A 27,703-nucleotide genomic window follows, 5' to 3' on the forward strand; every position below is an offset into this window, starting at 1 on the left:
ATTCATAACATACAGTTAAGTGAAAAAGCATAGATTACAAAACATCATGTGTGTGCTATGATCCAATTTATTTAAAATATTCATGAATAAAATTTTTTAGAAGGCCATATATACAAAATGTTCAGTGTTTATTCCTAGGAGATGGGATTTAGGATGCATTAGGCAGGGTTCAGTTAGGAACATAAACTATAGTGGATGTTTCAAGTAGAAGAAATTTAATTTAGGCAGTTCCATGCTTGCATAACGGTTAGAAGAACCAGAAAAGTGTGGGTGGAGGCCACCAGGAGCTGTCACATTTGCCATCACAGTTGTGGACCCCCCCAAAAGTCAGGTAACTACCTCTGCCTTCACACCTGCCCACAGCCCCAGGCTCTGGCCAGTCAGCGCAGGACCTCATGCCCACCAAAGCTTATATGTCAGCTGCTGCCATCTTGGCCTGAGTAATAATGGCTCCCACCTCCTTTTCCAAATGCACGTGAAGGCACCTCACTGGCAGACAGAACCCAAACTGTATCCAGATCGCAGCTATTAAGGCAATCTGGGAAGTAGTCCCAAGTGTCCAGCCTCTTTGATTCCCGGGAGAGTAGAGAGGAGGAGTGGGAATGGTACCAGGTGCTAGACAACATGTCACAGGCCACATTCCGTGGCTACTTGACAACCACACACATGGCTGAAATTTCCAAACTGACATTTCCAACTGCAACAGCAATGACCCCAACCTTCTCTAACTATCTCTCATTCAAATGTAAATGAAGTCACCTTCTCACCAAAATGGGAGACCCAAAGTCCCAGCAGTTATTGTATCCATTGTCAGGTAACCACTTCTCTTCTAGTTCAGGGGCAAATCCACCTAGATACCATCTAACCTAACCATCAGACAAGTTTCATCACCAATACCAGCTCACCCGATGTAATAGGAGAGAATAAGAAGGTAAAAAAAGGAAATTGGATACATTCATAAACAAGCAAGAAAATATGCACAGCCTTGCATCTTTTTTGCAACTGACCATGAGGCTACAGTTGATGTTTCTAACTTCCTTCTTCCACTAGGAAATCCCTATTTCCTTTGTGTTTGGCCAGCATCTTAGTTGGTTAGAATTCTTTACCTAGTGAAATAATTATAAATCTTTATTCCTGGGGGACCTAAGTGTATATACCTGGCACCCTCTACCTGGGATCAGATTGCTGTAGAGTCTCCAAGCTTCATCAGACAAGGAGGAGAAGTGCTTCTGCAGAAGGGGAAACTCAGTGGAGTTTGTAGGCTCTAGGAATTGTGATTCATTGAAATCTACCCCAATGTTTCCATTCAAATTCTCACCATTTCATCTTTTCCTATCAATGCTTAATCTTTACCTAAAAGATCTGATGTGGCCGTGAATTCAACTTACACTGGAATTCAGCCACCTGCAGTGTCTGATTCTTGGCTACATTAGCCCTGTGGCTATAGGAGATGGGAGAGTGTCTTGTAGGATAGTCACAGAAGGTCCCAGTTCTGACTGTGACCTGACATAAAAGTTTAAAACTATGAGATTATCATTTTTCTTACTTAAGCAATTTAGCTTATGGATAGCTTATGTACAGATATATCTCATAGCTTACATAAACTATTCCCATATTATTTTTCAGCATTTCCAATACATTTTTAAATTTTTTTTTAACATTTATTTATTTTTGAGAGACAGAGAGAGACAGAGCATGAGTGGGGGAGGGGCAGAGACAGAGGAGACACAGAATCCAAAGCAGGTTCCAGGCTCTGAGCAGAGAGCCTGACACGGGACTCGAACTCACGAACCGTGAGATCATGACCTGAGCCAAAGTCGGATGCTTAACCGACTGAGCCACCCAGGCGTCCCTCCAATAAATTTCTAACTCAGGCCCAACTAAAGGGACAAGAAAGTCTGGAAGGTACTAGTATTGTACCTGACTAGTATGACAATCAATTCTCTAGACCCTGGATATGCTAGGGCATCTGGAGTTCCTTGTAGGTGTGTGTCTCCTTACCACTCCCACCCCTGCCCGACTTGGTCTAGCACAGCATCTCAGCACATGAGGGCAAACCCATTTCTGGCAGTGCTGGGAGCAGGAGACAAGCCTTAGCCATGGAAGTCAGAGGACAGGAAGAGCCTTGTCTTACTGGCCCACAGTCTGCAGGGAGACCCCCGAAAGGCGGGGGATAGCTCATTTACATAATGAAAACTGGCAGAATTTAATGTGACATCTGCACAGATGCAATCTCCCTTTAAATAAAAGGCACCAATAAATGTTTATGGTCAAGAAGCTCACTGTATTTTAACATGAAGCCATTTGGCCATTATATTCAATTTAAACATCCTGAAATTGAGTTTTCCAGGTGATGTGTGATGCTTTTTTTCACAACTCACTGAGCCCATTTTCCCTCACCTTCTCAAGGGTTTAAAAGTGCAACATGTCTTAATGGAAATTACAAATTTACCAATGTACTCTGCCAGCCTCCTGTAAGTCGGCTCTAATCATTTCTTTGGTCTGAAAATTCTTCTCTGCTCATGCGTTTCTAACCTACAATCACTCCAAAGACCAGGATACAATTTAAAAGACTTGAGGTTCTACATTGGAATATGGAATTTATCGTGTGGCTCCAGTTCAGTGTCAAGTTTTCCATGATTTTGCCCAGAAATCAGAGGCCATCAGTACTCTCACCAAGTAGCCCTGTCATTCCTGTAACTCTCAGAGTTGGAACAAAACGCACCCAAATTTTCTTCTAACCCACTAGGACTTCTAGAGGGACAGTTTAAAGTAGTTGCCTCTAAATGGCCATAATTGTGGCTTGTACAAACATTCAGTGAACAAAGCTCTTTTCTCCAGAAAGGTAGGTGCCAACTGTTTGCTTTCCTCGGGGCTGTTCCCTGAGCACAAGCAGCATGATAAAAAGCTCTCATCCTTGGCTAAGTCACTCAAAGTAAACCCCTCCTCTGGAAAGCAGGGCAGACACACGCCAATTAAAATTGTGCTGCGTGCAGGAGACTTTGGGGCTAACTGATTGATAAGGAAGGCAGGACCACCAAAAGTCACTTTCATGGAAAGACTATTAAGTAAAAGCAGAGAGACTGCGGGTTCTAACTCTGCTTCTACCCTCTGCTAAATTTAACTTCAAAGTCATCAACTTAGTATTTTTAAGCTCTCGCCTTTTTGCTAGGTAAAATGATGTATCAAGTCTTGCCCCCCACATTAGGAGTTTTTATAAGGCCACATCAACGTTGGTAGATCAACTCTAGGTGAGCTCAAAATATTAGATTACCTAGAAGCATATGTACTCTTTAGTTATAAGCCACATTCACAGAGCTCTCAAAATCCCCAAGGGAGGCACACAGTTTGCCCATCTAGAGAAGACCATCTAGATTCAAGCAGTGGTAGGGGTGTTGGTAGGGAGACAGAGGGGCTCCATCCAGAACTGGTTAATAAAGCATTTCACCAACTTCTGGCTCCACACTCTTATCAGTACCTGAGGAGTATAACTCCCACCCTGGCTACCTTCCAGGACTATCCTGATGATCAAGATGAGAACAGAACAGTGGAGGGGAAAGTGCACGACTATCAATGTAAAGAGAAAGTAGTTATCAACAGCAAAAATCTTGGTTGCAAATAAAACATCATTATATTTCATCAGGATGATTTCAACCCCAGGAGCCAGGTCAGAGCCCAGAAGGGCAGAGAGAAAGCTGCACTAGGAGCCCACTACCTGATGGTGGTGCCTTGCAAACGGTCTATCTTCTTATTGAGCTCAGCAATGATGCTGTGGAGTTCCGTGATGCGTTCCTCGTACCGAAGCGTTGTTCGCTCCTGGACGTCCTCATGTTCTCTCATGAGGTGGGACTGTTCACACTGGGATCAAGAGAACAAGACAGAAGGGCCAATGAGTTGACGCACCTATGGGTGAATGATTCCAAGTTTTATGGTCTCAAGCCACCACAGCCTCAACATTGAGCACACTCCAAATAAACATATGCCCGCTCATTGGCCGGAATCCCAGAAGCCACAACACCAGCTAACTTTTATCATATCCTTTGCCTTTGTAGCATTCGTTCTGTCTTTAAGAGGGAAAGTCCCTCTGCCATTGCTCGCAATCTCTGTGGCATTATCCAAGTCTCCTGCTTTCCACCCCCCTCCAAGAAGTGGGCAAGTGGTCTGAGCTGGATCCATCAGATACCTTCTTTTGGGAATGTTTAGTGAATAGACTTAGGATTGCGTGGAGTTGATTCACTTGACTGAGGGTCCTGAAAAGACTGTCCCTTAGTTCCTGAGACCTATACCCCTGAGCTGTCGTCCCACATTCCTTTATGGCTGTTCAGTTTCTATGTACCCTTTTAGCTGATGTTTGCTAGGGTACATTTCAGCTGCTTTTCAACCAAATAGTCCTAAGTGGTGTGACAATTATTTCTATCTGGCCAGTTATCTGCAGACCTAATTTTTTCCAATATCCTTTTCTACCAGACTATGAACTCTGGCAAAGCAAAGACTAGGTGATTCTGTAATTTAGCCCTAACACCTGGCATGTGGCTTGCTTCACTGTGGGTGATCTAGTAGCGTTATGGAATGAATAAATCGCAATATATCACACTGTCAAGGAGGCTGCTTTGCAGAAGCAATGACAGAAGAAACTGAGGCGCTTCCCTTGCTCAGCATCTGATGGTGTAAGAGGCAGCAGATGCTATAAAAACATTTTTGAAGCTAGAGTTTAAATCCTAAGGAACCTGTTCATCTCTTTCACTTCTCTAACCCCTCCTCAACGCCCTACCAGTCACCGAGCATTTGATCTCATTTGCATAACAATAAAACACTCATCAATGATGGAATAAGGAATCTAGCTTCTGTCCCTGTCTACTGCGTTCAGCGCTGATTAATTTCCTGTCCAGCAGAGGAATTTTAATTTCATTTCAGCAAGGTTTTCCTAATGCCAAGAGCCATATGTACTTGCCAGCTTTGCACCTTCGGGGCTAGTAGCAGATGGAAAAGGGTAAGACTTCTCACCCACCATGTCCCACTGTCCTCCTACCTCCCTAAATCTGTGGTTTCCCATGGTGTAACCCAGAAGCTACCGGGCAGGGACAAAAGCCTTCAAAGATAAGCAGAACACTACACCAAGCCCAACTCAATACTGAAACAGAAATACACAGCAAAGAAGTCTGATAAATATGGTGGTATATATCCCGGCAGGGACCACACCTACAAACGACTTGATCAGTATTAATGTGGTAACTTCCTGGGGGCTGCTCAGAGCTCCAGGAGCAAGATTGAAGGCAAGGGGGTTGTGGAAGCTGTATCACAGATCTTTGGTGCGACAGCTGCTTTCACAGAAATAGCGATGTGAATTTCTGTTCTTAGGGACAACCTGAAACATCAAATAATGTCCACTCAAGGTCACACGTTCAGGAAATAAGTGGAAGGAGAGGCAAGAATGAAGGGTGAGTCTAAGTCCCATTTACAGGGACGCTTTCCTAAACAGAACAAAACTGTAACAGGCCCCAAGTACTCTTTGCATGAAATTATGCTTTTCATCCATGATCCACCATATTTTACAAGGGACAACAGAAGTTCACAAAATGACAGGGTGTCAAAGACAGTATCTGTCAAAAAGTGAAAAAGGCTCACATTTCTTTGGAACACAGCCACAGCAGAATACTGTTTTTCTCCATCCCCACAAAGTATCTGTGTGTTTTTGTTATCAGTCTTTATTCCCACCTTCAAATTGTGTGTGTGTGCGTGCACGTGTGTGCACGTGTGTGTATGTGGTATGTACATGTGTCAGTGTAGCTGGCACTCTCATGAAGATCACCAGTTCTAGATCTTAAAATAATTACAAAATCATGCCCAGTTTGACCTGGATCTCATTTCCACCACGACTCTTCCTGCCATCTTGCTGGCTCCTCCTCTTTGCTTTTCCATATTCAGCTCTGTAGGGCTACAAATCACTGTGAAAGGCTTCCCCTCACAAACTTAACAGCTCTCCCTCCCCACCAATTCCTCACTCACTCTTCCTCTTCCACAGTCTTCAGAGGTCAACAGCCCACTACCATCACCAAGGCAGACCAGAAACTGCCAAATTCACTTAAAAATGAAGGTGTGCAAATATTCATACAAGAAAAAGGCACACGATCAACTGATAACCACCAAGACAACTCTGGGCATCCCTGGTGACTGTTGTGAGCTACTTAACAGGCAAGATCCGGGTTGCTGGAAAAGCAGATGGCCAATGCCCAGATAATGAGAGCATGTTATCTGGGACCAAAGCATCTTCGCTCCTGCCTCTAACTGGGGAGTCTGCCTAGAGGGTATGAGTATGAACAAGAGACAACAGGAAGCCTGATGATTCAGACAGAATGGCACTTGTAGCTAAAAGGAGACAAAAGACTCAGAATGTATATTTGGAACTTACAGGTTCATTTGGGAGTAGCAACAAGAATATATTGGAGAAAAAAAAATTCCTAGCTGAAGGCAAAGATATCTGGTTTACATTCCTATATTTTTTTCCATAAGTATGGTTTCCTAAAATAGTGGAAAGCCTCTGTAATTTAATTCTTCCTCTACAAATAATAGATACGTCTCGATTTCCTATAACATTTAAGATGGTGTGCTGGGTGCCACAGTGGGGGTCACTATGACACATACTTTGAAGCAAACTGTAGTCACAGCTTCCGGGTGGAATTCTGTGCTGGAGGACAAAAGTGGGGGTTGGGGGGAGGAAAGATGGTGGAAAGGTACTCTGGGGATTCTTTACACAGTGACAAGAGAACACTGGAAAATAATTATCCTCTTAGCCTCAAGGTGAATGAATGGCTGGAGAAGACATTGCCCAAGCCCCATCTGTACGTGTCCTTGAGGTGTCACATTAAACACACTTCACCCGTTCTGTCCACACTCATTGCAACCAGACCAAGATATACTGAGGCACTCATCTCCGAGCTTAGTGAAAACCCCTTGAGCTTTTCCAAGCTGCGGTGCCTGCACCACAACTCCCATGAGAGCAACAGGGCAGGAGAAAACAAGTCGTGACCTGCAGGAGCCAACAGAACCCAACAAAACACCCTTGTTAAATAGTCCTCATAAAGCTGCACAAGACCAACCCCAGCAAGGGACACTTTGGTGCAGGAAAAGTAGAAGAGGAGTAGCGGCACCCAGGACAGACACAGCCATTCTGTGCATGATCATGCCTTCCTGCCCTGGCAAGCTCCTGCACGGGCAGGCCTAGTTTGTTCAAGTCATGCCAGATTTTATTATCACACTCCAGTATCGTTACTGACCCATGCCTCTCCCCACCCTCAGTTTTCATGATCTGTGAGAGCAATTTTTTTTAGCCCGGGAGGGTGTGTGATTTCAGGCATTCTGTTTCACAGGGGCACAGGCGAGGTCAAGCTGCATATCATACCACCACAGAGGAATCACCCAGGGTCAGGTAGCCCAGTAAACCCTCAATTGAGAAGGTAATACAACAATGACAACTAAGCAGGAAAAAGGAATATTACCTCTATGATTATAATTTTTTGACTTTTAACTTACAAGTTTAAGTACTTTATACACATTAAAAAATGATAGATGTCCACTTTCTCCATAATCCATGAATAAAACCCTTTTTCAAATGGTGTTCATTTCTCTCCAGTATTTTCTTATGTAAATGCGGCTCTGGCGGAGCCACCATGTGGGATGTGCATCCCATAAGCGCCAGCACCCCTGCAGTACCCAGCAGGGGCGCTCATCAAGACTCTGGTTCACCTCCGCCCTTGCACATGGTGGGATTATACTTCCCCTTTCCCGTGAAGCCGGATATGGCCACGTGACTTGTTTCAGCCCATGAGATCTCAGTGAATTGATACCATTTGCGCCTGGAAGCCTTTACCAGCTCCTTCAGCATTTGCGACATTCCCTTCCCAGGCCATGGCTGCTGGCAATGCTCCAGACGGTGGAAGCCCTTCAGCTTAGGAGGCTGGCTGAGGACAATGCCACACAGAGTTTTCTGCCAGCACTACTGAGCTCCTAGCAAGGAACCAGAAATACACCTTTCATATCTTAAGCCACTGCAAATCTGTGGTTATGTGTTATCACTGCATATTCTGATGATACAACCATTTTACAGATGAAAACAAATTAAATGTAAAGTTACTGATTTGTTATATCCCAGACAAGCAGAACCCTCTGAAAAATCTTTCTGATTCCTGTTCATGCCATCAAAGGGTTAAAGCGATTGTAGCCACAATCTTCTCCCCTCAACTCCCTCCCAGATCCCTGACCTGTGGGCTGGTCTCTGTACCATTTGCCTAAAGATCTCCAGGGGCACCAGAGTCGCCCTCCTTGGTCCCCTTCCCTGACTTGCCTCTGTTGAACTCCAAGAAACACCAAGTATTATGCCTTCCAATATCAGAGGAGAAGGAGAAAACCCAGACAATTCTCTCCTCAACCCCCTGGAGCACCGAAATAAAAAAGCAGACACACGGGGCTGTAAGACAGGACATTCTAGATCCCTCCAGTTCCCATAAAGCCAGCGTTAGCTGCCCAAGTCAGCTACTCAGCGATGACTTTCTTAACAGGGAGGAATGGCAGCTTCTTCCTGCAAAACTTCCAAGTGAGAAATTATTTTCTTCTCTTCACCATACACAAACATTCCATATGATTTCAGTCGAACAAAGTAAGAAATGGTCTCAAACAACATGCTGCCTATGATCCCAGGGAATTGCATCCAGGGTTCTCCCTCCTCCCAGCCTGTATTCATCAGTTTTTGGACTGATCCTGCAATACAGCAGAGAAAGCAAGCCTGTGGTTGCGGCATCTCGCCTGCCATGAGTTTCTGGAGGTCAGAATCATTAGGATTGCTCCTACAACTACCAACTGTTGGTCTGAAAGGCAAGGAAAAAAAGACTGGGGTTGGATAGGATGAAATTGCATTTTTCCTGAATTTCATCCTGACACTTAACGTATACTCTGAGCATTTTCCCTAGGTATCAGCTCTCCTATTTGATGATGAAGCAAATTTAAAATCTATATAAATACCCATGTCTAGCCACATATATTGGTGAAATTGCCTATATGCAAAAAATGTTTATTAAAAACAAGCAGTATCATTACAACCACCAAGAATAAAACCCTTTAGTCTCATGTCTGCTATTGGTGCAATCCAGGGATAAAGCCATGAGTCAGCCTTGAGACAGACTGGTCTGAGAACTTGAGCCCTTGTTGGAAAAACCCTGTGCAATGTGCTGATGCTAAGGAGCTTTACGGTTTTGTTAATGTTCTTCACTGGGTTTTATCTTACCCCCACAGAGGCCACTGATCTTTAATCATCACATTAGTCTCAGCTGTCAAACCTAAGAGCATTATATGAACTCCATTCTTGAAAACTGCAATGCCATCATTCATCTGTTAACCCTCTCAACCGTCCTGGGGAAGGGGGTCAGCACCACTCCCTTTTAAAATACCCAAAGAAGTAATGCTACTCTCTCAGGATCACAATGGATTGGTCTCAGTAATATTACTAAGGGTATTTTCATCTTCATTCTAAGGCCTGGCCCAGGTCCTCCCAAGGGGAAGGTGGGAGGAACAAGGCCAACTAAACAAAGAGGCCCAGCACAAATGGAAATGCCTTTGATGAGCAAAACAGCAAGAGCAATTTACCAAAGAAAAGTATAAAACCAGTAAGAAAGGAATAGAGAACATTCCTGACACAGAGAATGCATGCCAACCACATCTGTAAGTATTTCATACAATGAGAAAAAGAGATAAGAAAGGACTCTCTCCATTACATTTAATGAAAACTATTTATGTTTTCTTCCTAAAAGCCAAGAGGCAGAAAATTCAGAAGACTTGCTTTCCAAAGACAGAGGGCTTAGAAATAGAAAGTGTTCTGAGGGCGCCTGGGTGGGTCAGTCAGTTCAGCGTCTGACTCCTCATGTTGGCTCAGGTCACGATTTCATGGGTTCATGACATGGAGTCCCATGCTGGGCTCTATGCTGACAATGTGAAGCCTGCTTGGGATTCTCCTCTCTCTCTTGCTCTACACCTCCCCTGTTCTCTCTCTCTCTCAAAATAAATAAACATTTTTAAAAAATCTTTATGGAGTGCTTGGCTGGCTCAGTTGGGTAAGTGTCCAATTTTGGATTTCAGCTCAGGTCATGATCCCATGGTTTGTGGGATCGAGCCCCATTTTAGGCTCCATGCTGTTGGCATGGATTCTCTCTCTCCCTCTCTCTCTCTCTGCCCTCCCCTGCTCACACACATACATGCTCTTTCAAAAATAAACTAAAAAAAAAAAAACTTTAAACAAGAAAGTATCTGTATTACTACTGACTGACTTCATTTCAAAGGGATTCAAAAGTTTGTTTGAAGTATCATTTTATAGCACTTAAAAATGCAGCAATTTAAAACGGTTGGTACTAAATAAATAGCAAATATGCTGAAAGCATCAAACTAGTACTATACATGATCTTTGCCAGCTTCCCACAAGGCTGTTCCCTATGAGGCTATTTAATGTTGGTGCAAATGCACGCATGTGTCTATGCACCTGTTTGATTGGGATGGAAGGGATGTTTAAACCAAATGGACCTGTGCATCATCCCTTCCTCGTGACTTCGAGATCCCCTCTGGATGCTAAGAGCAGCCTGGGCAGCTTAAGAGACATACAGGGATCAGTATAGCTATGGATTCCCACAAAACCTGGCTTCAAATTCTAACTCTTGGTTACTTTCTAGCTACATAATCTCAGGCAAGATACTCAAATTCCCTAAACCTTAATTCTTTCATTCATAAAACAGCCATGTTATTAGTACCTGCACCATGGGTCACTATGAGAACTCCCTGAGATAAAGCATGCAGAATGCTTGGCACACGCCTGGCACAAATATAGCTCAAGAAGCATGGTGATTATCACTACTGGCATAAGCTAATAGTGGTGTTGTTAATCAAATCCCCCAGGAAGTTGTGATGAACAGCCTCCAAAATGCCCTTATGATCCCTGAATCTCCTTTGTGTGATACCCTCTTACTGAGCCTGCATGGGACCAGTGACTGGCTTCTAACTAATACAATGTGGCAAAGGTGATGGACATCACTCCCATTACATTATGTAAGACTGTCTTATCAGCAGACTTATTCTAGAATCTTTCTCTGCATGGATGGCTTTGAAAAAACAAACTGTCCTGAATCCTACAACCACAAAGAAATAAATTCTGCCAAGGACATGGGTGAGTGGACTCTTCCCCAGTTGAGGCTTCAGATTAGTATTCAGCTCTGGCCAACACCTTGATTACAAACACGCATGGAACCCAGTTAAGCCATACCTGAGCTTCTGATGCACAGAGCTGTGAGCTAATAAATGTGTGTTCTTTAAAGCCAGTTTTTGTGGTAACTTATTACACAACAATAGAAAATAAACACAGAAGTACTTTGCCTTCCCCATCACACTGATATAAGCTCCTTATTCTTAGAACTCTATTGGCAGGTTGACTTTATGACCACGTATAATAAACATTTTTGTATTCATCTAGTTCCAGTGTCACCATCAATAGTGACTCAACAGATGTTGAAGCTCTTTTTGCAAATTACTAATGAATACAGCCACTGTTTGCATTTTAGTTTAATCATGGTTCCATAGTATTTAGAGAGCTGGTAAAACTTACTAAAGCCACAGAGCATAAATGTATGCATGAACTTGCTCTTCCACAATCTGGTCAAGCCTCAAACATCAATCACTCACCAAGGCATATAACAAAGGAAGCGTGGCACAGCCATTTCATTGTTCTTATTTTTTCTTGCATAAATCTTAACTTTATAAAAGATAGGAGACTGGCGAGTCTGACCTTTTTTTCATGTTCTCTTTCTGGGTCCCAGTATCTGAACTGGGGAGACATCTCCATTGAAAGGAACAGAGAATAATTTTTAAGTATATTTAGTATACGAATGCAAACAGGATAGAGCCAATTAATGGCACTATGATATAACGAGCCACCAAAAACTCTTACATAAGATTATCTTAACCATAAGTAAGTTAAAAGGGAGCTGACTCAATCCTTGATCTAGCAAAGAAAAAAGTTTTCCATTATCCTCTACCATCCTCTGCACAAGATGTTCTGTCTTTGTAGTCTTACATTTTAATAAATACCCTCCTGGTCATCTTTTAAAAATCCAAGGCTGTAGTACATGTCAGCTTCCAGTTAAGGGCTTTCATAATTTCTTTCCTCTTAAAAAGATACTCACTGATAAGAACTAATAACAATAGTTGACTTTGGATGGTTGTAAATTAGAAAACATGGTCACTTAACACTATTTTATATTTTTCTTCAATTCAAAAATAATCACTCTCTCAAAAAACCCTTATGAAACAAACAAACAAACAAACATTAAAACATGTTTTAATTCACCAGAGCCCACTACTGAAACATTACAATGCTTTCTTTCCAATTTTTCCTATCATATTTTTATTACTTTTACTATCAGAAGGAAAATATTTTAAGTCTTCACCTAAGTACAAACTGACAATTTTGATCTGAATAACATCCTATATGAGGAAAGAACACTGGGGACCTTGTCTTAGCTCTGGTGCTAAGCTATTCACTTGACCTTCACTAAGCAAGTTAACCTCTCTGGGATGCCTGACAAATGTGGAAGTAAATGATCTCAAGTATAAAGGGTCTTTCCTCCATACTCAAACCATCTACGATTATGAGACATGAGTTTTCAAAACTTTCCATAGGTCATCTAGACCAATGACTGGCAGCCTGGTTTTTAGATCTCTCTTGAATTCCCACATGAAAACAGAGCACCTATGCAGCACAACTAAAGCTTAGAGACAAGGTATCCTCTTGAGCAACAAAATACAAGTAAGTAAGGACAAATCCACACTATCCACAAGCCCAGAAGGGTGTCTGAGTGGGCAGAAGCAGAGGGAAGCAACAAGGTTGGTGGACTTGAGAACTGGAAAACCCCAAAATAATCAGTAAGTATACATAGGAAAGTGATGAGGGCCAACTAAAGAACAGTAGCTAACACTAGGAAGCTTCTGCCTGAGCCAAGAGTAAATAAAGAAGGGGTCCACACTAAGATCTGAAAGAGCTAAAGCAGCTAGTCCTTGAGAACTTGCAAGACTGGCTCCAGGACTTGCTTCCAGGAGGAGAAACTGCTGACAGTGGGATCAGTATTGAACAGGATTGAACTGACTCAGGCAGTTGAGCACATGACTCTTATTTAAGCTCAGGTCATGCTCTCACGGTTCTCAGGATTGAGCTCTGCACTGGGCTCTGTGCTGACAGTGCAGAGCGTGCTTAGGATTCTCTCTCTCCCTCTCCCTCTCTGTCTCTCCCCTCTCTCAAAATAAATAATAAACTTCAAAAAAAAAAAAAAGGACTGAACAGAATGGGGTAACAGAGACAAAAGAAGGAATAGATCCAAATAGAAGTAGGTGAGGGGAAAAGAGCTAGGAAGTGTCAGAGAGCGGTCTGCCTTATTTTTGACAAAATGAAAACAACAGGAGACTAAGCCTTGTGAACTTATAAAGCCACCTTAAATCCTGCCTCCTAGAAGTTCAAGGAAACTATTTTTCACATAAAAATAAAAAATGGAAAAGTAGTGAGGTCAAATTCCATATAAAGTTTTAAGAGGAAAGAAAAAAAGAGTAGAATAATATCCCTATATACCATGAAAGCATACCACAAAAATGGAACATCTCCCCCCACCCTCAAAAGCCCCAAACAATAGCCTATTATTTCAAAATAAGCCAAAAGACTTGAAGGAAATAAAATGACATAAGACATGAAAGAATGTAATTCAGAATTAGAAAAACTCAGTAACAGAACACAGACAAAAATCAGAAATAAATAAAAACGCATTTCAGGAATAAAGACTAAACTAGAAGGCACACAAGAGAGAATAAACACAACATATAATGTCCCAAAACAAATATTAGATGGACAACAGGAAAAAACAAGTACAAAGGGAGAGATAGGATATGGATAGTGAGATACTGAAAACAGTCAAAAACGATCTAACATACAAATAATAAGCATCCTTGAAGAAAAAAATCAAAGAGAACAGAATATTCAACTCTATAAATTTTTTAAAACTTCCCTGACATTAGAAGATTAAAAGAGATAATCAAAAGAATACACAGAAAATCTGATAATATCAAACCAGGATGACTAAAGTTAAGAGTTCACTCCACCCAGAAACAAATAATCCAGTGAAGAAATGGGCAAAGGACATGAATAGACACTTCTCCAAAGAAGACATCCAGATGGCCAACTGACACATGAAAAAAATGCTTAACATCACTCATCATCAGGGAAATACAAATCAAAACCACAATGAGATACCACCTCACACCTGTCAAAATGGCTAACATTAACAACTCAAGCAACAACAGATGTTGGCAAGGATGAGGAGAAAGAGAAATCTCTTTCGCACTGTTGGTGGGAATGCAAACTGGTGCAACCATTCTGGAAAACAGTATGGAAGTTCCTCAAAAAACTAAAACTATAACTACCCCATGACCCAGCAATTGCACTACTAGGTATTTATCCAAGGGATACAGGTATGCTGCTTCGAAGGGCACATGCATCCCCATGTTTATAGCAGCGTTATCAACAATAGCCAAAGTATGGAAAGAGCCCCAATGTCCATCGATGGATGAATGGATAAAGAAGATGTGGTACTCAGCAATCAAAAAGAATAAAATCTTGCCATTTGCAACTACATGGATGGAACTGGAGGGTATTATGTTAATCGAAGTTAGTCAGAGAAAGACAAATATCATATGACTTCACTCATATGAGGACTTTAAGATACAAAACAGATGAACATAAGGGGAGGGAAGCAAAAATAATATACAAACAGGGAGGGGGACAAAACATAAGAGACTCTTAAATATGGAAAACAAACAGGGTTACTGGAGGGGTTGCAGGAGGGAGGATGGGCTAAATGGGTAAGGGGCATTAAGGAATCTACTCTTAAAATCATTGTTATACTATATGCTAACTAACTTGGATGTAAATTAAAAAAAATAAATAAACAGGGTTAAAAAAAAGTTACTCTAGTAGGGGTGCTTGTGGCTGGCTCAATTGGTGGAGTGTATGACTCTTGATCTCAGAGTTGAGTTTCAGCCCCACACTGTGCATAGAAATTACCTAAAAATAAAATCTTTTAAAAAAAGTTACTCTAGGGGCGCCTGGGTGGCGCAGTCGGTTAAGCGTCCGACTTCAGCCAGGTCACGATCTCGCGGTCCGTGAGTTCGAGCCCCGCGTCAGGCTCTGGGCTGATGGCTCAGAGCCTGGAGCCTGTTTCCAATTCTGTGTCTCCCTCTCTCTCTGCCCCTCCCCCGTTCATGCTCTGTCTCTCTCTGTCCCAAAAATAAATAAATGTTGAAAAAAAAAATTAAAAAAAAAATCTTTAAAAAAAAAAAAAAGTTACTCTAGTAAAATTACTGGACTTAAAAAAAATAAAGAAAAAATATGCCATGGACGTCTAGAGTAAGTGTCTTGTGAGGCAAAGAAAGCTCTATTATCAGACTTTGAGGGCAACGCTCTGTGTTGAATAAAAGAATAAGGAGACATAGTCAAGAAAAGATGGGCCAAGGGTTTTATATCTAGCAGAAATGCCTTTCGAGTACAAAGGGCACACACGCACCATCATTAATGAGCAAGAGCTTGGTGAAGATTATTCCCCTGAGCCTTCCCTGAGGAATCTACTAGAAAATAAGCTTCAGGCAATAAACAGAGGAACACTGACATAAGGACCATAGTAAACATGAAATATATATTTACTTGTCGAAGACCAAATGAGGACTAGAAGGGAAGAATATGAGTTGCAATGGCCATATGGTCAGGTAGGGTGGATAGAGGACAACTGCAAGTAACTGGAGGAGTGAAGAGAGCATAATGCAACCAAAAACAAACAAACAAAAAAACCAAATTAAATTCTTCTCAGGAACTCCATTTGTCATAGTGGTAGTAATATTCTTTTTTGTTAATTTATTTCTTAACGTTTACTTATTTTTGAGACAGAGAGAGACAGAACATGAACAGGGGAGGGGCAGAGAGAGAGGGAGACACAGAATCTGAAACAGGCTCCAGGCTCTGAGCGGTCAGCACAGAGCCCGACGCGGGGCTCGAACTCACAGACCGCGAGATCATGACCTGAGCTGAAGTTGGACGTTTAACTGACTGAGCCACCCAGGCGCCCCTATCCTGAAACCATATGTACTATGGAATGAAGCAAGTAAGTAATTACAGAATATTCTAATTCAATCATCCTCTGAAACCTTAAGAACCAGGATTCTTAGCGTGAAAGGAAGGAGATACAGATAAACATACAAGAAGCTAAATAAAAAGTGCCTTTGTAATCTGAATTTAAATCGCAGCTATTAGTATGAACTCCTAAAGTATTTTATCTTAATATTAATATCTAAATAAATAAGGAATAAAGAATTCCCTGGCTGTGTCTAATAAAGGAAGCTTGAAAACAATGACTAACCTAGAAGCAGTAAGCAACCTTTGCACCCAGACTGTGGTACTGAAGTATCATTTTCTGCAGAGAGAAACAAGAGCTACTTGGGGAATGGTCACTACCAGATTTGGGACAAAAAATGCACTAGATGAGTCTGGAGTAACTACCAGACTCATGTCAAAAGACTCAAAGCCAACATCAAGACATTCATACTGGCCAAAGATAATACGATTTGAGTTCCTGTAAGGAAAATAATTACAACAGAATAAAACACAAATATGTTTAAATCTACAATTTCGTAATAATATTTTTAAAAATTCACTGGGCAATTTCCAAGGATTATAGGTAATTAATGAACTTGAAAAATGTTAATGGAAAGATGAAGCATTCTGTTCTTCATTTGTTGAAACCATGGTTTCAACAAATCAAGGGTAATGGGACATGTCATGACCTGAGCCAAAATCAAGAGTCAGATGCTTAACTAACTGAGCCACCCAGGCGCCCCTCTGTGTTTTATCTTAAAATAAAAAATACAAATGTTTTCTAAAAACTTTCCAGATCCCTTACCTGTGCCTTGGCCAATTTCTTTTCCAGAAGGTCTCGTTCCCGCTCTGTTTGCTGCAGACGTTTATTAAGCTCCACTATATCTCCCTTGAGTGATGCCAGGGCTGCCAAGTGGAGCTGTGGCAACAGAAAGAAAGGAGCACAAGGTTAGTTAGATCCTTTGGCAGAAACATTCCTTCCCTTCATTCCTTGTAATTAGTGTGATCATATTAAAAAAATGCATCATCTCCAATGGGTGCTATTAAATCAGGTGTCTTCCAGGCAAGCCAGGTTATATGGTCACCCTAAATGTAACAGGGAGAAGATTTATGTGTGGGCAGCAGGACCTAATTTTGGTGGTTAAATCAGGACAGAGAGCAACGCTTCTCATTCTCAGGGCTTTCACTGAGTTACTCAGTGAGAATGAGATTAAGAGCTGGTGTGGGGTCGCCTGATTCTCAACCTGAGCAGCAAGGAAAAGGGAGAACCAAATTAGCTTTTTACCTTTGGGAAATATGAAAGGTGAATAGGGCAGTTCAATCACCCATATTGCCGCATGTACAGACAGACCATGGGGCTGAATATTAAGAAAAACTGGGAGAGGTCTTTCCCCTCCCCCCCCCCCCCCCCCCCCCCCGCCAGGACCTCTTAAAGTGGTCCTTGCCAGCTCATCTTTCCTCATTGTCCCCCACACAGACTACCCTGACTAGATGCTCCTTCTGGGCAAGTAGACCCTCTCATAGGAGCAGAACTAGAATGCTGATAAGGATGCTAGGAAAAGACAAACAAAGAACCCCTCCAGATCTCTGTCCCCAGCCAACATCCTCAGGTTAACAGGAGCTACAAGTGATGTTCTTCAGCACAGTAGCAAAGGGGTACCACCCTGCACTTCTGGGATCTCAATCTGCTCAACATCCAAGCCCAAACACTGAGCTGCAGCTGCACCAACAGCTACCACACCTGCCTTTTGTGGCCTTCCAGGCCAATGGCTTAAACAGATCTGTTTAGGATCTGTTCAACACACTGATCCCAGAGCAACACCCTTCAACCTTCTTGGCCCTTTGAGTCACTACTTCTCATCGGTCTTCATCACCAGTTCCAGGGGGGAACTCAGACTGTTCCCCAGCTGAATTGTATACTATGTTTGGGTGAGTAGCTGCAATCAGAACAAACCTTCCTTCCTTGCAGGTTTTTAGTAGCTTCTGCCAAGAGGGAGTTAAAGGAGTGAGCAAATAAACATGATCTTTAAAGATGGATGTGGCACGACAGTACACAGTTCAACTTTGAAGATTTTAATTTCAGGTTTAGAAAATGCTTTTCTGCAACTGCATGCTGGCTGGTAGGTTTGTTGGGGGGGGCGAGGGGGAGTACGGGACAAGGATGTACAGGGCAGAGTCTGGGCTATCAAAGCAGTTGTTTATGTTAGACTAGAACAGCAGTGAATGTGACTTCGCTTAATTGCATCAGGGCTGCAAACCAACAGATCAATAGCCGATCTGAAATTAGGAATGCTTGAAATTTAAAAAAGGAAATGTCAGGCAATCTGGTGGTATTTGCCTTCTCGTGTAGGGCTACGGCTGCCCAGAAAAAGGTCACTTTGGGTTTCAGATACAAGGTTTTATGTGATGAATTCTCAGCACAAATACCACAGTGTTCCCATTGTACAATCTTTTTGAGGCTGTTCTGCTTCCAGGAGGGTGGAGAGGGACTCAAATTCACTCCTTTAGACAGCTGGGTTGCCCCCTCTGCCTCTGAACTGTCAATCTGAGAATTTTCTTTCAGTGTCAGACATTGTGGTCTGTTACACATTCTGTCGAGTCTTGGGAGAGGCTTTACCACTTCTCTGGAGAGAAGGATAAAATACTTGGGGAGCTGAAATGTTCTTTAAGAAATACAGGAGTGGAAACAAAGATCCCAACTATATAAACCTAGACATGCCTCCTCTCTCCCACATCTCCCTCCTACTTCTGGGGGAAGGACAACCTGAAGGACTTGGGGGAGAATTAGGAGGGAAAAGTTGACAGAGGAAGCTCTACATTCCACACTAACTTCATAAACTGGGCCAGATGAGGAGACACACAGAGTAGTTATTTCCATCAAAGCACACGGCAGAGAGGGTCCAGGGGGTCATCCCTACTGGGGAGAGTATCCAGCTTGGAGCAGATAACACCTTTGGGCCTATCAGCTCTCCAGATTGCCAGGAAGATCCATACGATGTGCATCTGGGCCAAGTCTCTTTGTTTTCCTGGATGGAAGATGCCTCTCTATGAAACGAGAGCAGACCAGTTGTTCTTCACCTTCTTTGGGTCACAAATTCCTTAAGAATCCATGCGGGTGACAGATTCTTCTCTTAGAGAAGAGTATAAATTTGGGGTCGATGCATGTATTTCACCTAATTATGGTGATAACACACTCTGGACTCTTTCCATAAACTCCAAATTAAGAAGCCACAAATGCCACATAAGTTTTGTAGACTCTCTCATGGGTCATAATCATAGTTGTTTGGGGAAAGGGCCCTGGGTACTTGACATCTCCCATTCCACATTTGCCGGTGAGGACCTAAAACCCAGAGATTGACTTGCTTACTCAAAATCCTATGGATAACTCAACACTAGCACCAAGGCCACCAGTGTCCTTTCCCCGCTATATGATGTTGTATGTGATAGTAATTTTCAATTTTTTATGTGGATGAAAACTTTACTTAAAGTATTTCCCTCTGATTATAAAAGAAAAAAAATGTAACAGAAAAATAAACATTCTAACGTATTAGTTAGAATTAGAATTGTTTAATAAGAATTAGAAACAGTTAGAATTGTTTAATAAGTTTTTAAAAAATTTATATGTATTATTTTTTAATTTTTTTAATGTTTATTTTGGAGAGAGAGAACACACACGAATGGGTGAGGGATGGGCAGAGAGAGGGGGGGACAGAGGATCCAAAGCCAGCTCCATGCTAACAGCTGAGAGCCTGATACAAGGCTCAAACTCACAAACCCCTGGATCATGACCTGAGCCAAAGTCAGTAGCTCAACCAAATGAGCCACCCAGGCACCCCAAGTGTTGTTTTTAAAAGAGTCTTTTGTATTAAAGAAACAAGAGTTGTGGCTATATATTCTGCACATGATGGCTGTAGCATAAAAACTATGAAGGGTTCTTTCTCTTCCTGGCTGCATCTTCTTTCCCCATCAACCAGCTCTTCTGACAGAAGATAAAAATTAAAAACAACAACAAAGTAGAATATACACATGTTCCTTAACGTTGCTGACAGTTACTCAACAGAAACTAACTACAGAGTGGGGGGCAGAGCGGATAAAACAGACATGTTGCTTAGAATCGGGCTGACGGCACCCCCTTACTGCCTGATGACTGAGCATGAGGTACGCTAAGTTGTCACTACAAGAAGACCCCCCATCAATAACTCGGTAATCAAAAGCTGGTTCGACTTCCCTTCTTTTTGGGTTTTGTTCCCCTTCATTCTGGCAGACTTCCTGATATCCCTGCAAATTCAAAGGCTAGAGGGTTTGAGAGCAATACTACAAGTATTATGACACAACCTATGTCCTGCCAAGGCAAGTATTAAAAAGTAAGGAGCTGAGAGGTCTTTTTGGGTATATTTTTTAAAGTAGGCTTCACACCCGGCTCAAAGTCTAACATGGGGCTTCAACTCACCACCCTGAGTTCAAAAGCCAGATGTTTAACCAACTGAGCCACCCAGGTGCACCTATCTGGCTAATTTTTAAAAGGACTAACAGTGGGTTTTAATTCTAGAAAGATAAATTTAACAAAAGTAACCAAAATTGTTAAATATCTGTAATAGGAAAATTACACATATACCATTTTTTGAGATCTCTTTACTTGTCTTCTGAGTTTGGAAATGCCCTCTACCTTGACTCAGAGCTTCAGACATATGACCCATAAAGTACCATTAAAAGATGTTTCACTAACCAAAGAGAAAAAAACATATATAACGTTCAGAGTCTGTGCTAGTGTCCTCCCCAATTCATTCTTCTCTTCATACTCAGGAACGAGACCCTAATTTTGGGCTGGTCATATTGTCATTCAACTAAAACATCCCAGTTGCCAGCCTCCCTTGCAGGTGGAGCTAGGAGTAGCTGTATGACGAAGTTCTGACCAATGAGACATAAGCAAAAATATTATGTGGGAGTTCTGAGAAAATCTTTCTGAGAGAAGTCATACCCTTTTTTTCTTCCCCTATCCTTGCTGCTTGGGGTACATGAATGTGGTAGATGGAGCCCCAGCAGCCTTCCTCCTCCTTAAAGATGAGGTCTATACTCCAGAGAGCCAAAACTTGCTCCTACCACCTTTGGACTGTTGACTCCAGACTTCTGTTGTATAGGCCACTACTATGCTGAAGTATTCTAGCAAATGAAGTCGATCTAATCCTAATTTATAAAGAACCAGAGAAGCCTGGATTCCAATCTCATTTATGCCACTTGTAGGTGGACTACCTTTAGATAGTTTATTTGATCGCTTTGTTATAAGGTTGCCATAGAGACAAATGAGACAGCATCCGTAAAATAACTCGCACAGCGGTGCCTGGGTGGCTTAGTCAGTTGAGCGTCTAGCTCTTGATTCTGGCTGAGGTCATGGTCTCACAGTTCCTGAAATTGAGCCCTGTGTCGAGCTCTGTGCTAACAGCATGGAGCCTGCTTGGCATTCTCTCTCTCTCTCTCTCTCTCTCTCTCTCTCTCAGCCCCTCCTCTGCTCTCACACACACTCTCTCTCAAAATAAATTAATAACTTAAAAAAAAAATAACTCACACGCTGTGTCTGGAACCAGGTAAGCTTTCAACAAAGGCCCATTTCCCCTTTCCCAGCCAAGTTTTAAGTCAACAAGTTTCAAGTCAACAAGCTTCCCAGACTAAGCCCCATCAAAGGTAGTGGGTAGGACACTCAGATGAGTGAGTAAGCCGGTCCTGTCATGGAGCAGCTTACTTCCTTGTGGGTATCACATAGGATTGAGAGACCATAGCTGCTTTGTCTGATTCTGCTGAAGTCCTAAGGTTTATCTTAAGGAACTGACTGCCAAGGCTCTTAAATCTCTGTGAAAATTTTACCCGAGGCCTAAGCAAGGTGGGGATGGGACCTTGACACTTTCTAAACAAATGTGGGTCTAGTGCTTGACGGATATAAATCCATACTTACTTCATCGTTCTGGAGATATGAGGCACTAAGTCCCCAGGCTGCTTTGAGACCTGCCTCACATTCATTTTATAGTGTGTGTCCAAATGAGACTAAACCACCTGGAAATTTGACTGCAAGATAACTGACAAAATGGCTGTTATTTTTGGATGAAACATTACTTCGCTAATATTTCATCATTCAACTAGCTCTAAGAACAGGCTTGCTTAGCCTAGGACAGACGCCAGAGGCCCGGGTGACAAGCCAGCAGTGCCTTTGTGACAGTTCCTCCTGGGCTACATGGATAGATGCTTCTCCTGTTACATATTAGCTGTGTGACAAAGGGCTTCTTCACACTTCTTAAGATGCCCTTTTAAGCCAGCAGCCCAGTGACTCAAAGGAGTCTCCAGAAGCATCGCTGTGTATTTACAATTGTAAGGTGCTTCTCCACCTTGCTACTACTGGCAACAGCAACAAGCATGTCCCTACACTATCCAGTTTGCACAGCACTCTCCCCTGCATCAGCCCACTGGACCTTTGCCATCACATTCGAGCTCTGTGGCCTGCAGGGAAGCCAGGGTTTCCCGTTTGCTGAGGGACAAGTACTTTTCCCAAAGTCCACAGTTGGTGAAGGACATCCAGGACCTGAATCTAGGCTGCCAAATTCTACACCCGCCATTTTAACCCATCTTTCTGGGACTCTGGTTTACCTTTTAACAACACTGTCTTCAAAGGGGCCAAAGTCTTCCATAGCCACACCTGAGACAGAGGAATGAATTCATTCCAGAATCTCCATCCAGACACAGGCACCATGGAGCACTAATGGTGTGATGGCAGAGGCGGCCTTCCCTGCATTGGTGGGAGGTAAGCTCATCCAGGGCAAACTGTGCCTGCTCTTTCTTTCTTTCTTTCTTACTTGCTCTGGTGCTACCTGAGGTGTTCTAGAAGTCATTCCCTGCCAAGGTACCTCTATTTCCTTTCTGCTACATGATGATGGGAATTACCATTCTGTCCTAATTGAGCCACCTGCCTTCCAAATACAAGGTATACCCCATTTTTGCTTAGGTTTGAGTGATGACGACAGGTAGTGCCAACTTCTTTCACCTAGTGAACTGTTTTCTTTGCTAAAGAGGAAGAAACCAGCACAACTCAACATTACTGAACGTACACGCTCTTGACAGGTTCTGCCGTTTTCTACACATTACCCAACTGAATCAGCTGCAGAGCCCTGCGGAAGAAAGGGCAATGTCAAAATCCCAATACCAATCTTTAGGTATACTTTGAGAATTCTATCTTGGGAACTGCTGCTTGGGCTAAGTGCATTTCATGCAGTATCTCATTTAACCCTTGCCACAATGCTGGGAAACAGGTATTGTTACCTCTTGACAAATGAGGAAACACAGGCATGGAGTGGGGCAGAAAATCAGTCAGGGGCAGAAAACCGATAAAAAGTGCAACAGAGGCTAATGCAAAGGCACTCGGTGCTCTAATCTCTGCCATGGGCCTCGCCGGCACTTATAAATCATTACGTCACTGTTCAACCTTGCTCGTGGGATGCGTATGCTTGTGCGTGTATGTGTGCATGTATGTGGGTGGGTGGATGTGAGGTCAGAGGCCAAATGCATGCATTGGCAGGGGAAGGATCTCCGTGGATGGGAGGAGCACGGGGAGGCGGCAGGGCAAGCCCTTGAGCAGCAGTGATGACATTTGGGGCTGGTGGTCAGCTGAATTCCATGTGAATTTGGGGGAATCACTTAACTTCCTCGGCTTTTACACTCCTCTGAGAAGGGCTTGTACCAGATGGTCTCTAAGATTCTTCTGGGTTTACACCTATACGCGTGTGTTCCTGGCACGTTCCACCTGACCAGGCCTCATGCTGAGTTCTGCACTTGGGGCTTTGCGTACTTTATTTGCCCACTAGTCCCAGAAAGAATCTGCTGAAGCTCACCATATAAGGAAGCTTCACTATACATAGAATTGATCAGCAAAGATCGTTCTCGTAGAAACTGAAAGAGCACGCAGAATCACATGCAATCTTCCTGCTGGCGAGGGAAATCAAGAATATCTAGTCTAATTCCCTCACTGTAAAGAAATGAAACAGACCCAGAGAAACAAGGCTCATCAAATCCACATTTCCTCTTTCCCACTCTCCCATATGGCAATCCAGGAGCTCCCGGGTAGTGAATAAGTGTGTGTATCCGAGCCCCGTCCTTGGAAATAGCAGGAGACATCTGCACACGAAAAAGCAGCCTCACTCAGCTTCCACTCCAAGACTCCCCACATCCCAGGTGCTCTAATTCAGATACACAAAGAACAAATTCCCTGGCAAAAGGGTAATGTTGCCTCCCAGATGGACACAATCAGGCCTGTTCAGTGGCTTCCAGGACTAGAACATTCCGATTTATTGCTAGAACTCCAGCTAGGAGTGCCTGCTGTGTATTAACTTCAAAAAAGGTTGCTCGTGGCCTTAAAACTCAAAACTCATTAAATATCATCTATGATTTTGCTCACTGCATGCAAATCACTTTTTGCTGCCCTCCATCAACTCAGAAAGCATCAGCTTTTTGTCCTTCATTTTTTTAATTTTTTTTTTATTTTTTATTTATTTTTGGGACAGAGAGAGACAGAGCATGAACGGGGGAGGGGCAGAGAGAGAAGGAGACACAGAATCGGAAACAGGCTCCAGGCTCTGAGCCATCAGCCCAGAGCCTGACGCGGGGCTCGAACTCACGGACCGCGAGATCGTGACCTGGCTAAAGTCAGACGCTTAACCGACTGCGCCACCCAGGCGCCCCATTGTCCTTCATTTTTACCTGATACTTCCACCGAGAGATCAGTGGCCCAAGTTACTTTTTAAACCTCCATTGAAATTCAGTTGTTGAAAACAGCATTTAAGTCTTCTTCAACATGGTAACACGAGAGTATCATTCATAGAAGAAAAACTGTCCCCACCCAAGGGTGCTTGACATAGGTGATGGCACCAAATCACAAAGCAGGGCCCAGGTACTAACCGTGAAGGTGGCCACACCTAAAGCCACTCTTTCTTTGTCTCAAATAAACGGTCAGGGAGGTGGCTCTCAAAAAGGGGAGCTGTCCAAGATTGGGCATCCCCAGCTTTGAAGCAATCCTCCGTCCTACCCATCCATGAACATTTGCTTCTGTAAAAATACGTCACATGACTAACAAGTGGGTACTTACTATGTGCTAGGTGCTACACTAAGCATGTAACATGCACTTTCTCAATCATTCTTCACATTGCCTTATGAATATGTTTCGTTGTTAGCCCCAATCTAAGGAGGTCAGAAATTGAGGCTTACAAGTTCAGCACCTTGTCAAACGAGGAAGTGGCAGGGCTAGCATGAAAGCTCAGGTCTGTCTAATCCCGGAGCCTGGCTCATAACTGCCATGCCTCCTGATTTGCAAGAGACTATCCTAGCCCTTCTGAGATCCTCCCAGACACCCATGAAACTGTTGAGAAGATAAGGTCTCAGACAGAGGGTTCTTTTTATAAGAAGGGAAAGCAGAATTGCAAAATTAGCATGGGCAAAAGGACATCAATTCTTTAAAACTTCCAACACTGAGAAATAGAAGACCATTCAGCTGATATCACACGCAGGTAGTTATCAGAGAGAAATTAATCTCCAGCTATTTCCACACCCTACAAGGTAAAGAGGAAAATACTGCAGCGTAGGTGAAAAGCTAAATAAACAGAACATAGGAGAAAAGGTTACTTTAACTGATCTTCAAAAATAAAAAAAAATTGAGCTCTCTCCTTGTAACTTCATTATTGCGGTATGTGCAGTTAACTGTTCCTCACCGTGTATTCTCATGACTTTGAGGATCCAGAGATTCCTGGCCAAGAAACAAAAGCAGAACCTGAACTCCACCCCCACCCCAGCCATCCCCTTGTGGATCTGGATGAAAACTGGTGATAAAATCAGGTACAGCTCCAGAAGGAGGCACTGGAGAAAAACCAAGCTGGGCCTACAAGTAATCACAATGAGATGGCATACCTATTCATGCCCTATCAAGGTCATGTGAGATGGTGCATATGTTCATGCTTTATCAAGCTCACACTTGATGGCGCCCATATTCATGCTCTATCAAGCTCATTTGCTCATACCTATCACTCTGTAAGTGTCATTACCACCTGGGTAATTGACATTTTTGCTGGAAAAATGATTTTTCTGTTCCTGGAAAAATGATTTTTCTGTTCCTGTACTTATGCACTGGTGGGTTGGTTCAGTAATAGGTGAAAACTTTTGTTTGAAAAAAAAAATGATAAATTAAAAACAAATCTGTTAAGTTTACTAAATTAAAAAAAATCTTAATAGATTTTTAAAATTTACTATACAAGTATTATAGTACAATAGTTGCCAGTAAGTTGCTTACTACTTTCTGTTAACAAATTCTTACTGTTTGTAGTGTTATTTTATTTTCATGGAAAACCAAAATTACATGTATATACAAGGATATTTGGAAAGAAACACAGACAAAATAAAGACACTGCAATAAACTGGTAGCACCCACTTAAATTTCAAGGTGTGCTGCATCCTAATGACACATCATGAAAGAGATGACAGTGTAACAATGAAATCCTGCTAATCAGAGGACATTAAGACTTCAGCGTGCACTAAATACTGATGTGATCCCTGAGGCAGAAACTCCCACAGAGAATTCTATGAACAGGAGTAAAAGAGTTCCCTGATAAGGCCTGCATTGTTCATAAATTTTTATACTGATCCAATTTAGCAGGTATTGAATTCCCCATTCTAGGGAAACCAAGTACCTTTAACGGCGAAACAGTCAATAAACTCTGCAGATCAGCAAAGGACAAGGTATGTTTATAGCAATAGTTGAACTGCTTTGGAAGGACCCTATTTTTTACTGGATTGAGGACAGTGTTTTTTCTTTGGGAAAACTACTGAACACTTAGATTTGAGTGTTTGTGTGCATACATACACAGATACATACTTATACATATAACACTAACACATGTATATATACATGCGAAATTTCTAAGTATACAAAACTCCAGGCATGTGCTTTCAGACTTTTCACTAAAGCACAGGACACAGCTAAGATGTTGACCACTGAAATATTCGATACAATCATTTTTAAGTGCATACCTAACCATTAAAATTACTGAGGGGCGCCTGGGTGGCTCAGTCGGTTAAGCATCCGACTTTAGCTCAGGTCATGATCTCATGGTTTGTTGGCTTCGAGCCCTGCATTGGGTTCTGTGCTGACAGCTCAGGGTCCTGGGAGCCTGCTTCAGATTCTGTGTCTCCGTCTCTCTCAGTCCCTCCCCTGCTCGCACCCTGTGTCTGTCTGTCTGTCTCTCTTTCTTAAAAATAACCATTTTAGGGGCACCTGGGTGGCGCAGTCGGTTAAGCGTCCTACTTCAGCCAGGTCACAATCTCGCGGTCCGTGAGTTCGAGCCCCGCGTCGGGCTCTGGGCTGATGGCTCAGAGCCTGGAGCCTGTTTCCGATTCTGTGTCTCCCTCTCTCTCTGCCCCTCCCCCGTTCATGCTCTGTCTCTGTCTCAAAAATAAATAAACGTTAAA

The 27,703-nt window shown here is 42.7% G+C and overlaps 1 protein-coding gene across 3 annotated transcripts in view; it reads right to left on the bottom strand.

Annotated features, from left to right (window-relative positions):
* The window catches only part of MCC (MCC regulator of WNT signaling pathway), a 437,412-nt gene that overhangs the window by 95,907 nt on the left and 313,802 nt on the right, over positions 1–27,703 (bottom strand). For all 3 annotated transcript variants that reach the window (XM_045446793.1, XM_045446803.1, XM_045446809.1), the window contains 2 exons: positions 17,019–17,132; positions 3,716–3,858 (listed from right to left, as the gene is read on the bottom strand). In XM_045446793.1, the coding sequence (XP_045302749.1) occupies positions 3,716–3,858; positions 17,019–17,132 (257 nt within the window). The remainder of the gene's footprint in view (positions 1–3,715; positions 3,859–17,018; positions 17,133–27,703) is intronic.

Source organism: Leopardus geoffroyi, chromosome A1 (assembly GCF_018350155.1).
Source record: "Leopardus geoffroyi isolate Oge1 chromosome A1, O.geoffroyi_Oge1_pat1.0, whole genome shotgun sequence".
NCBI lineage: Eukaryota > Metazoa > Chordata > Mammalia > Carnivora > Felidae > Leopardus > Leopardus geoffroyi.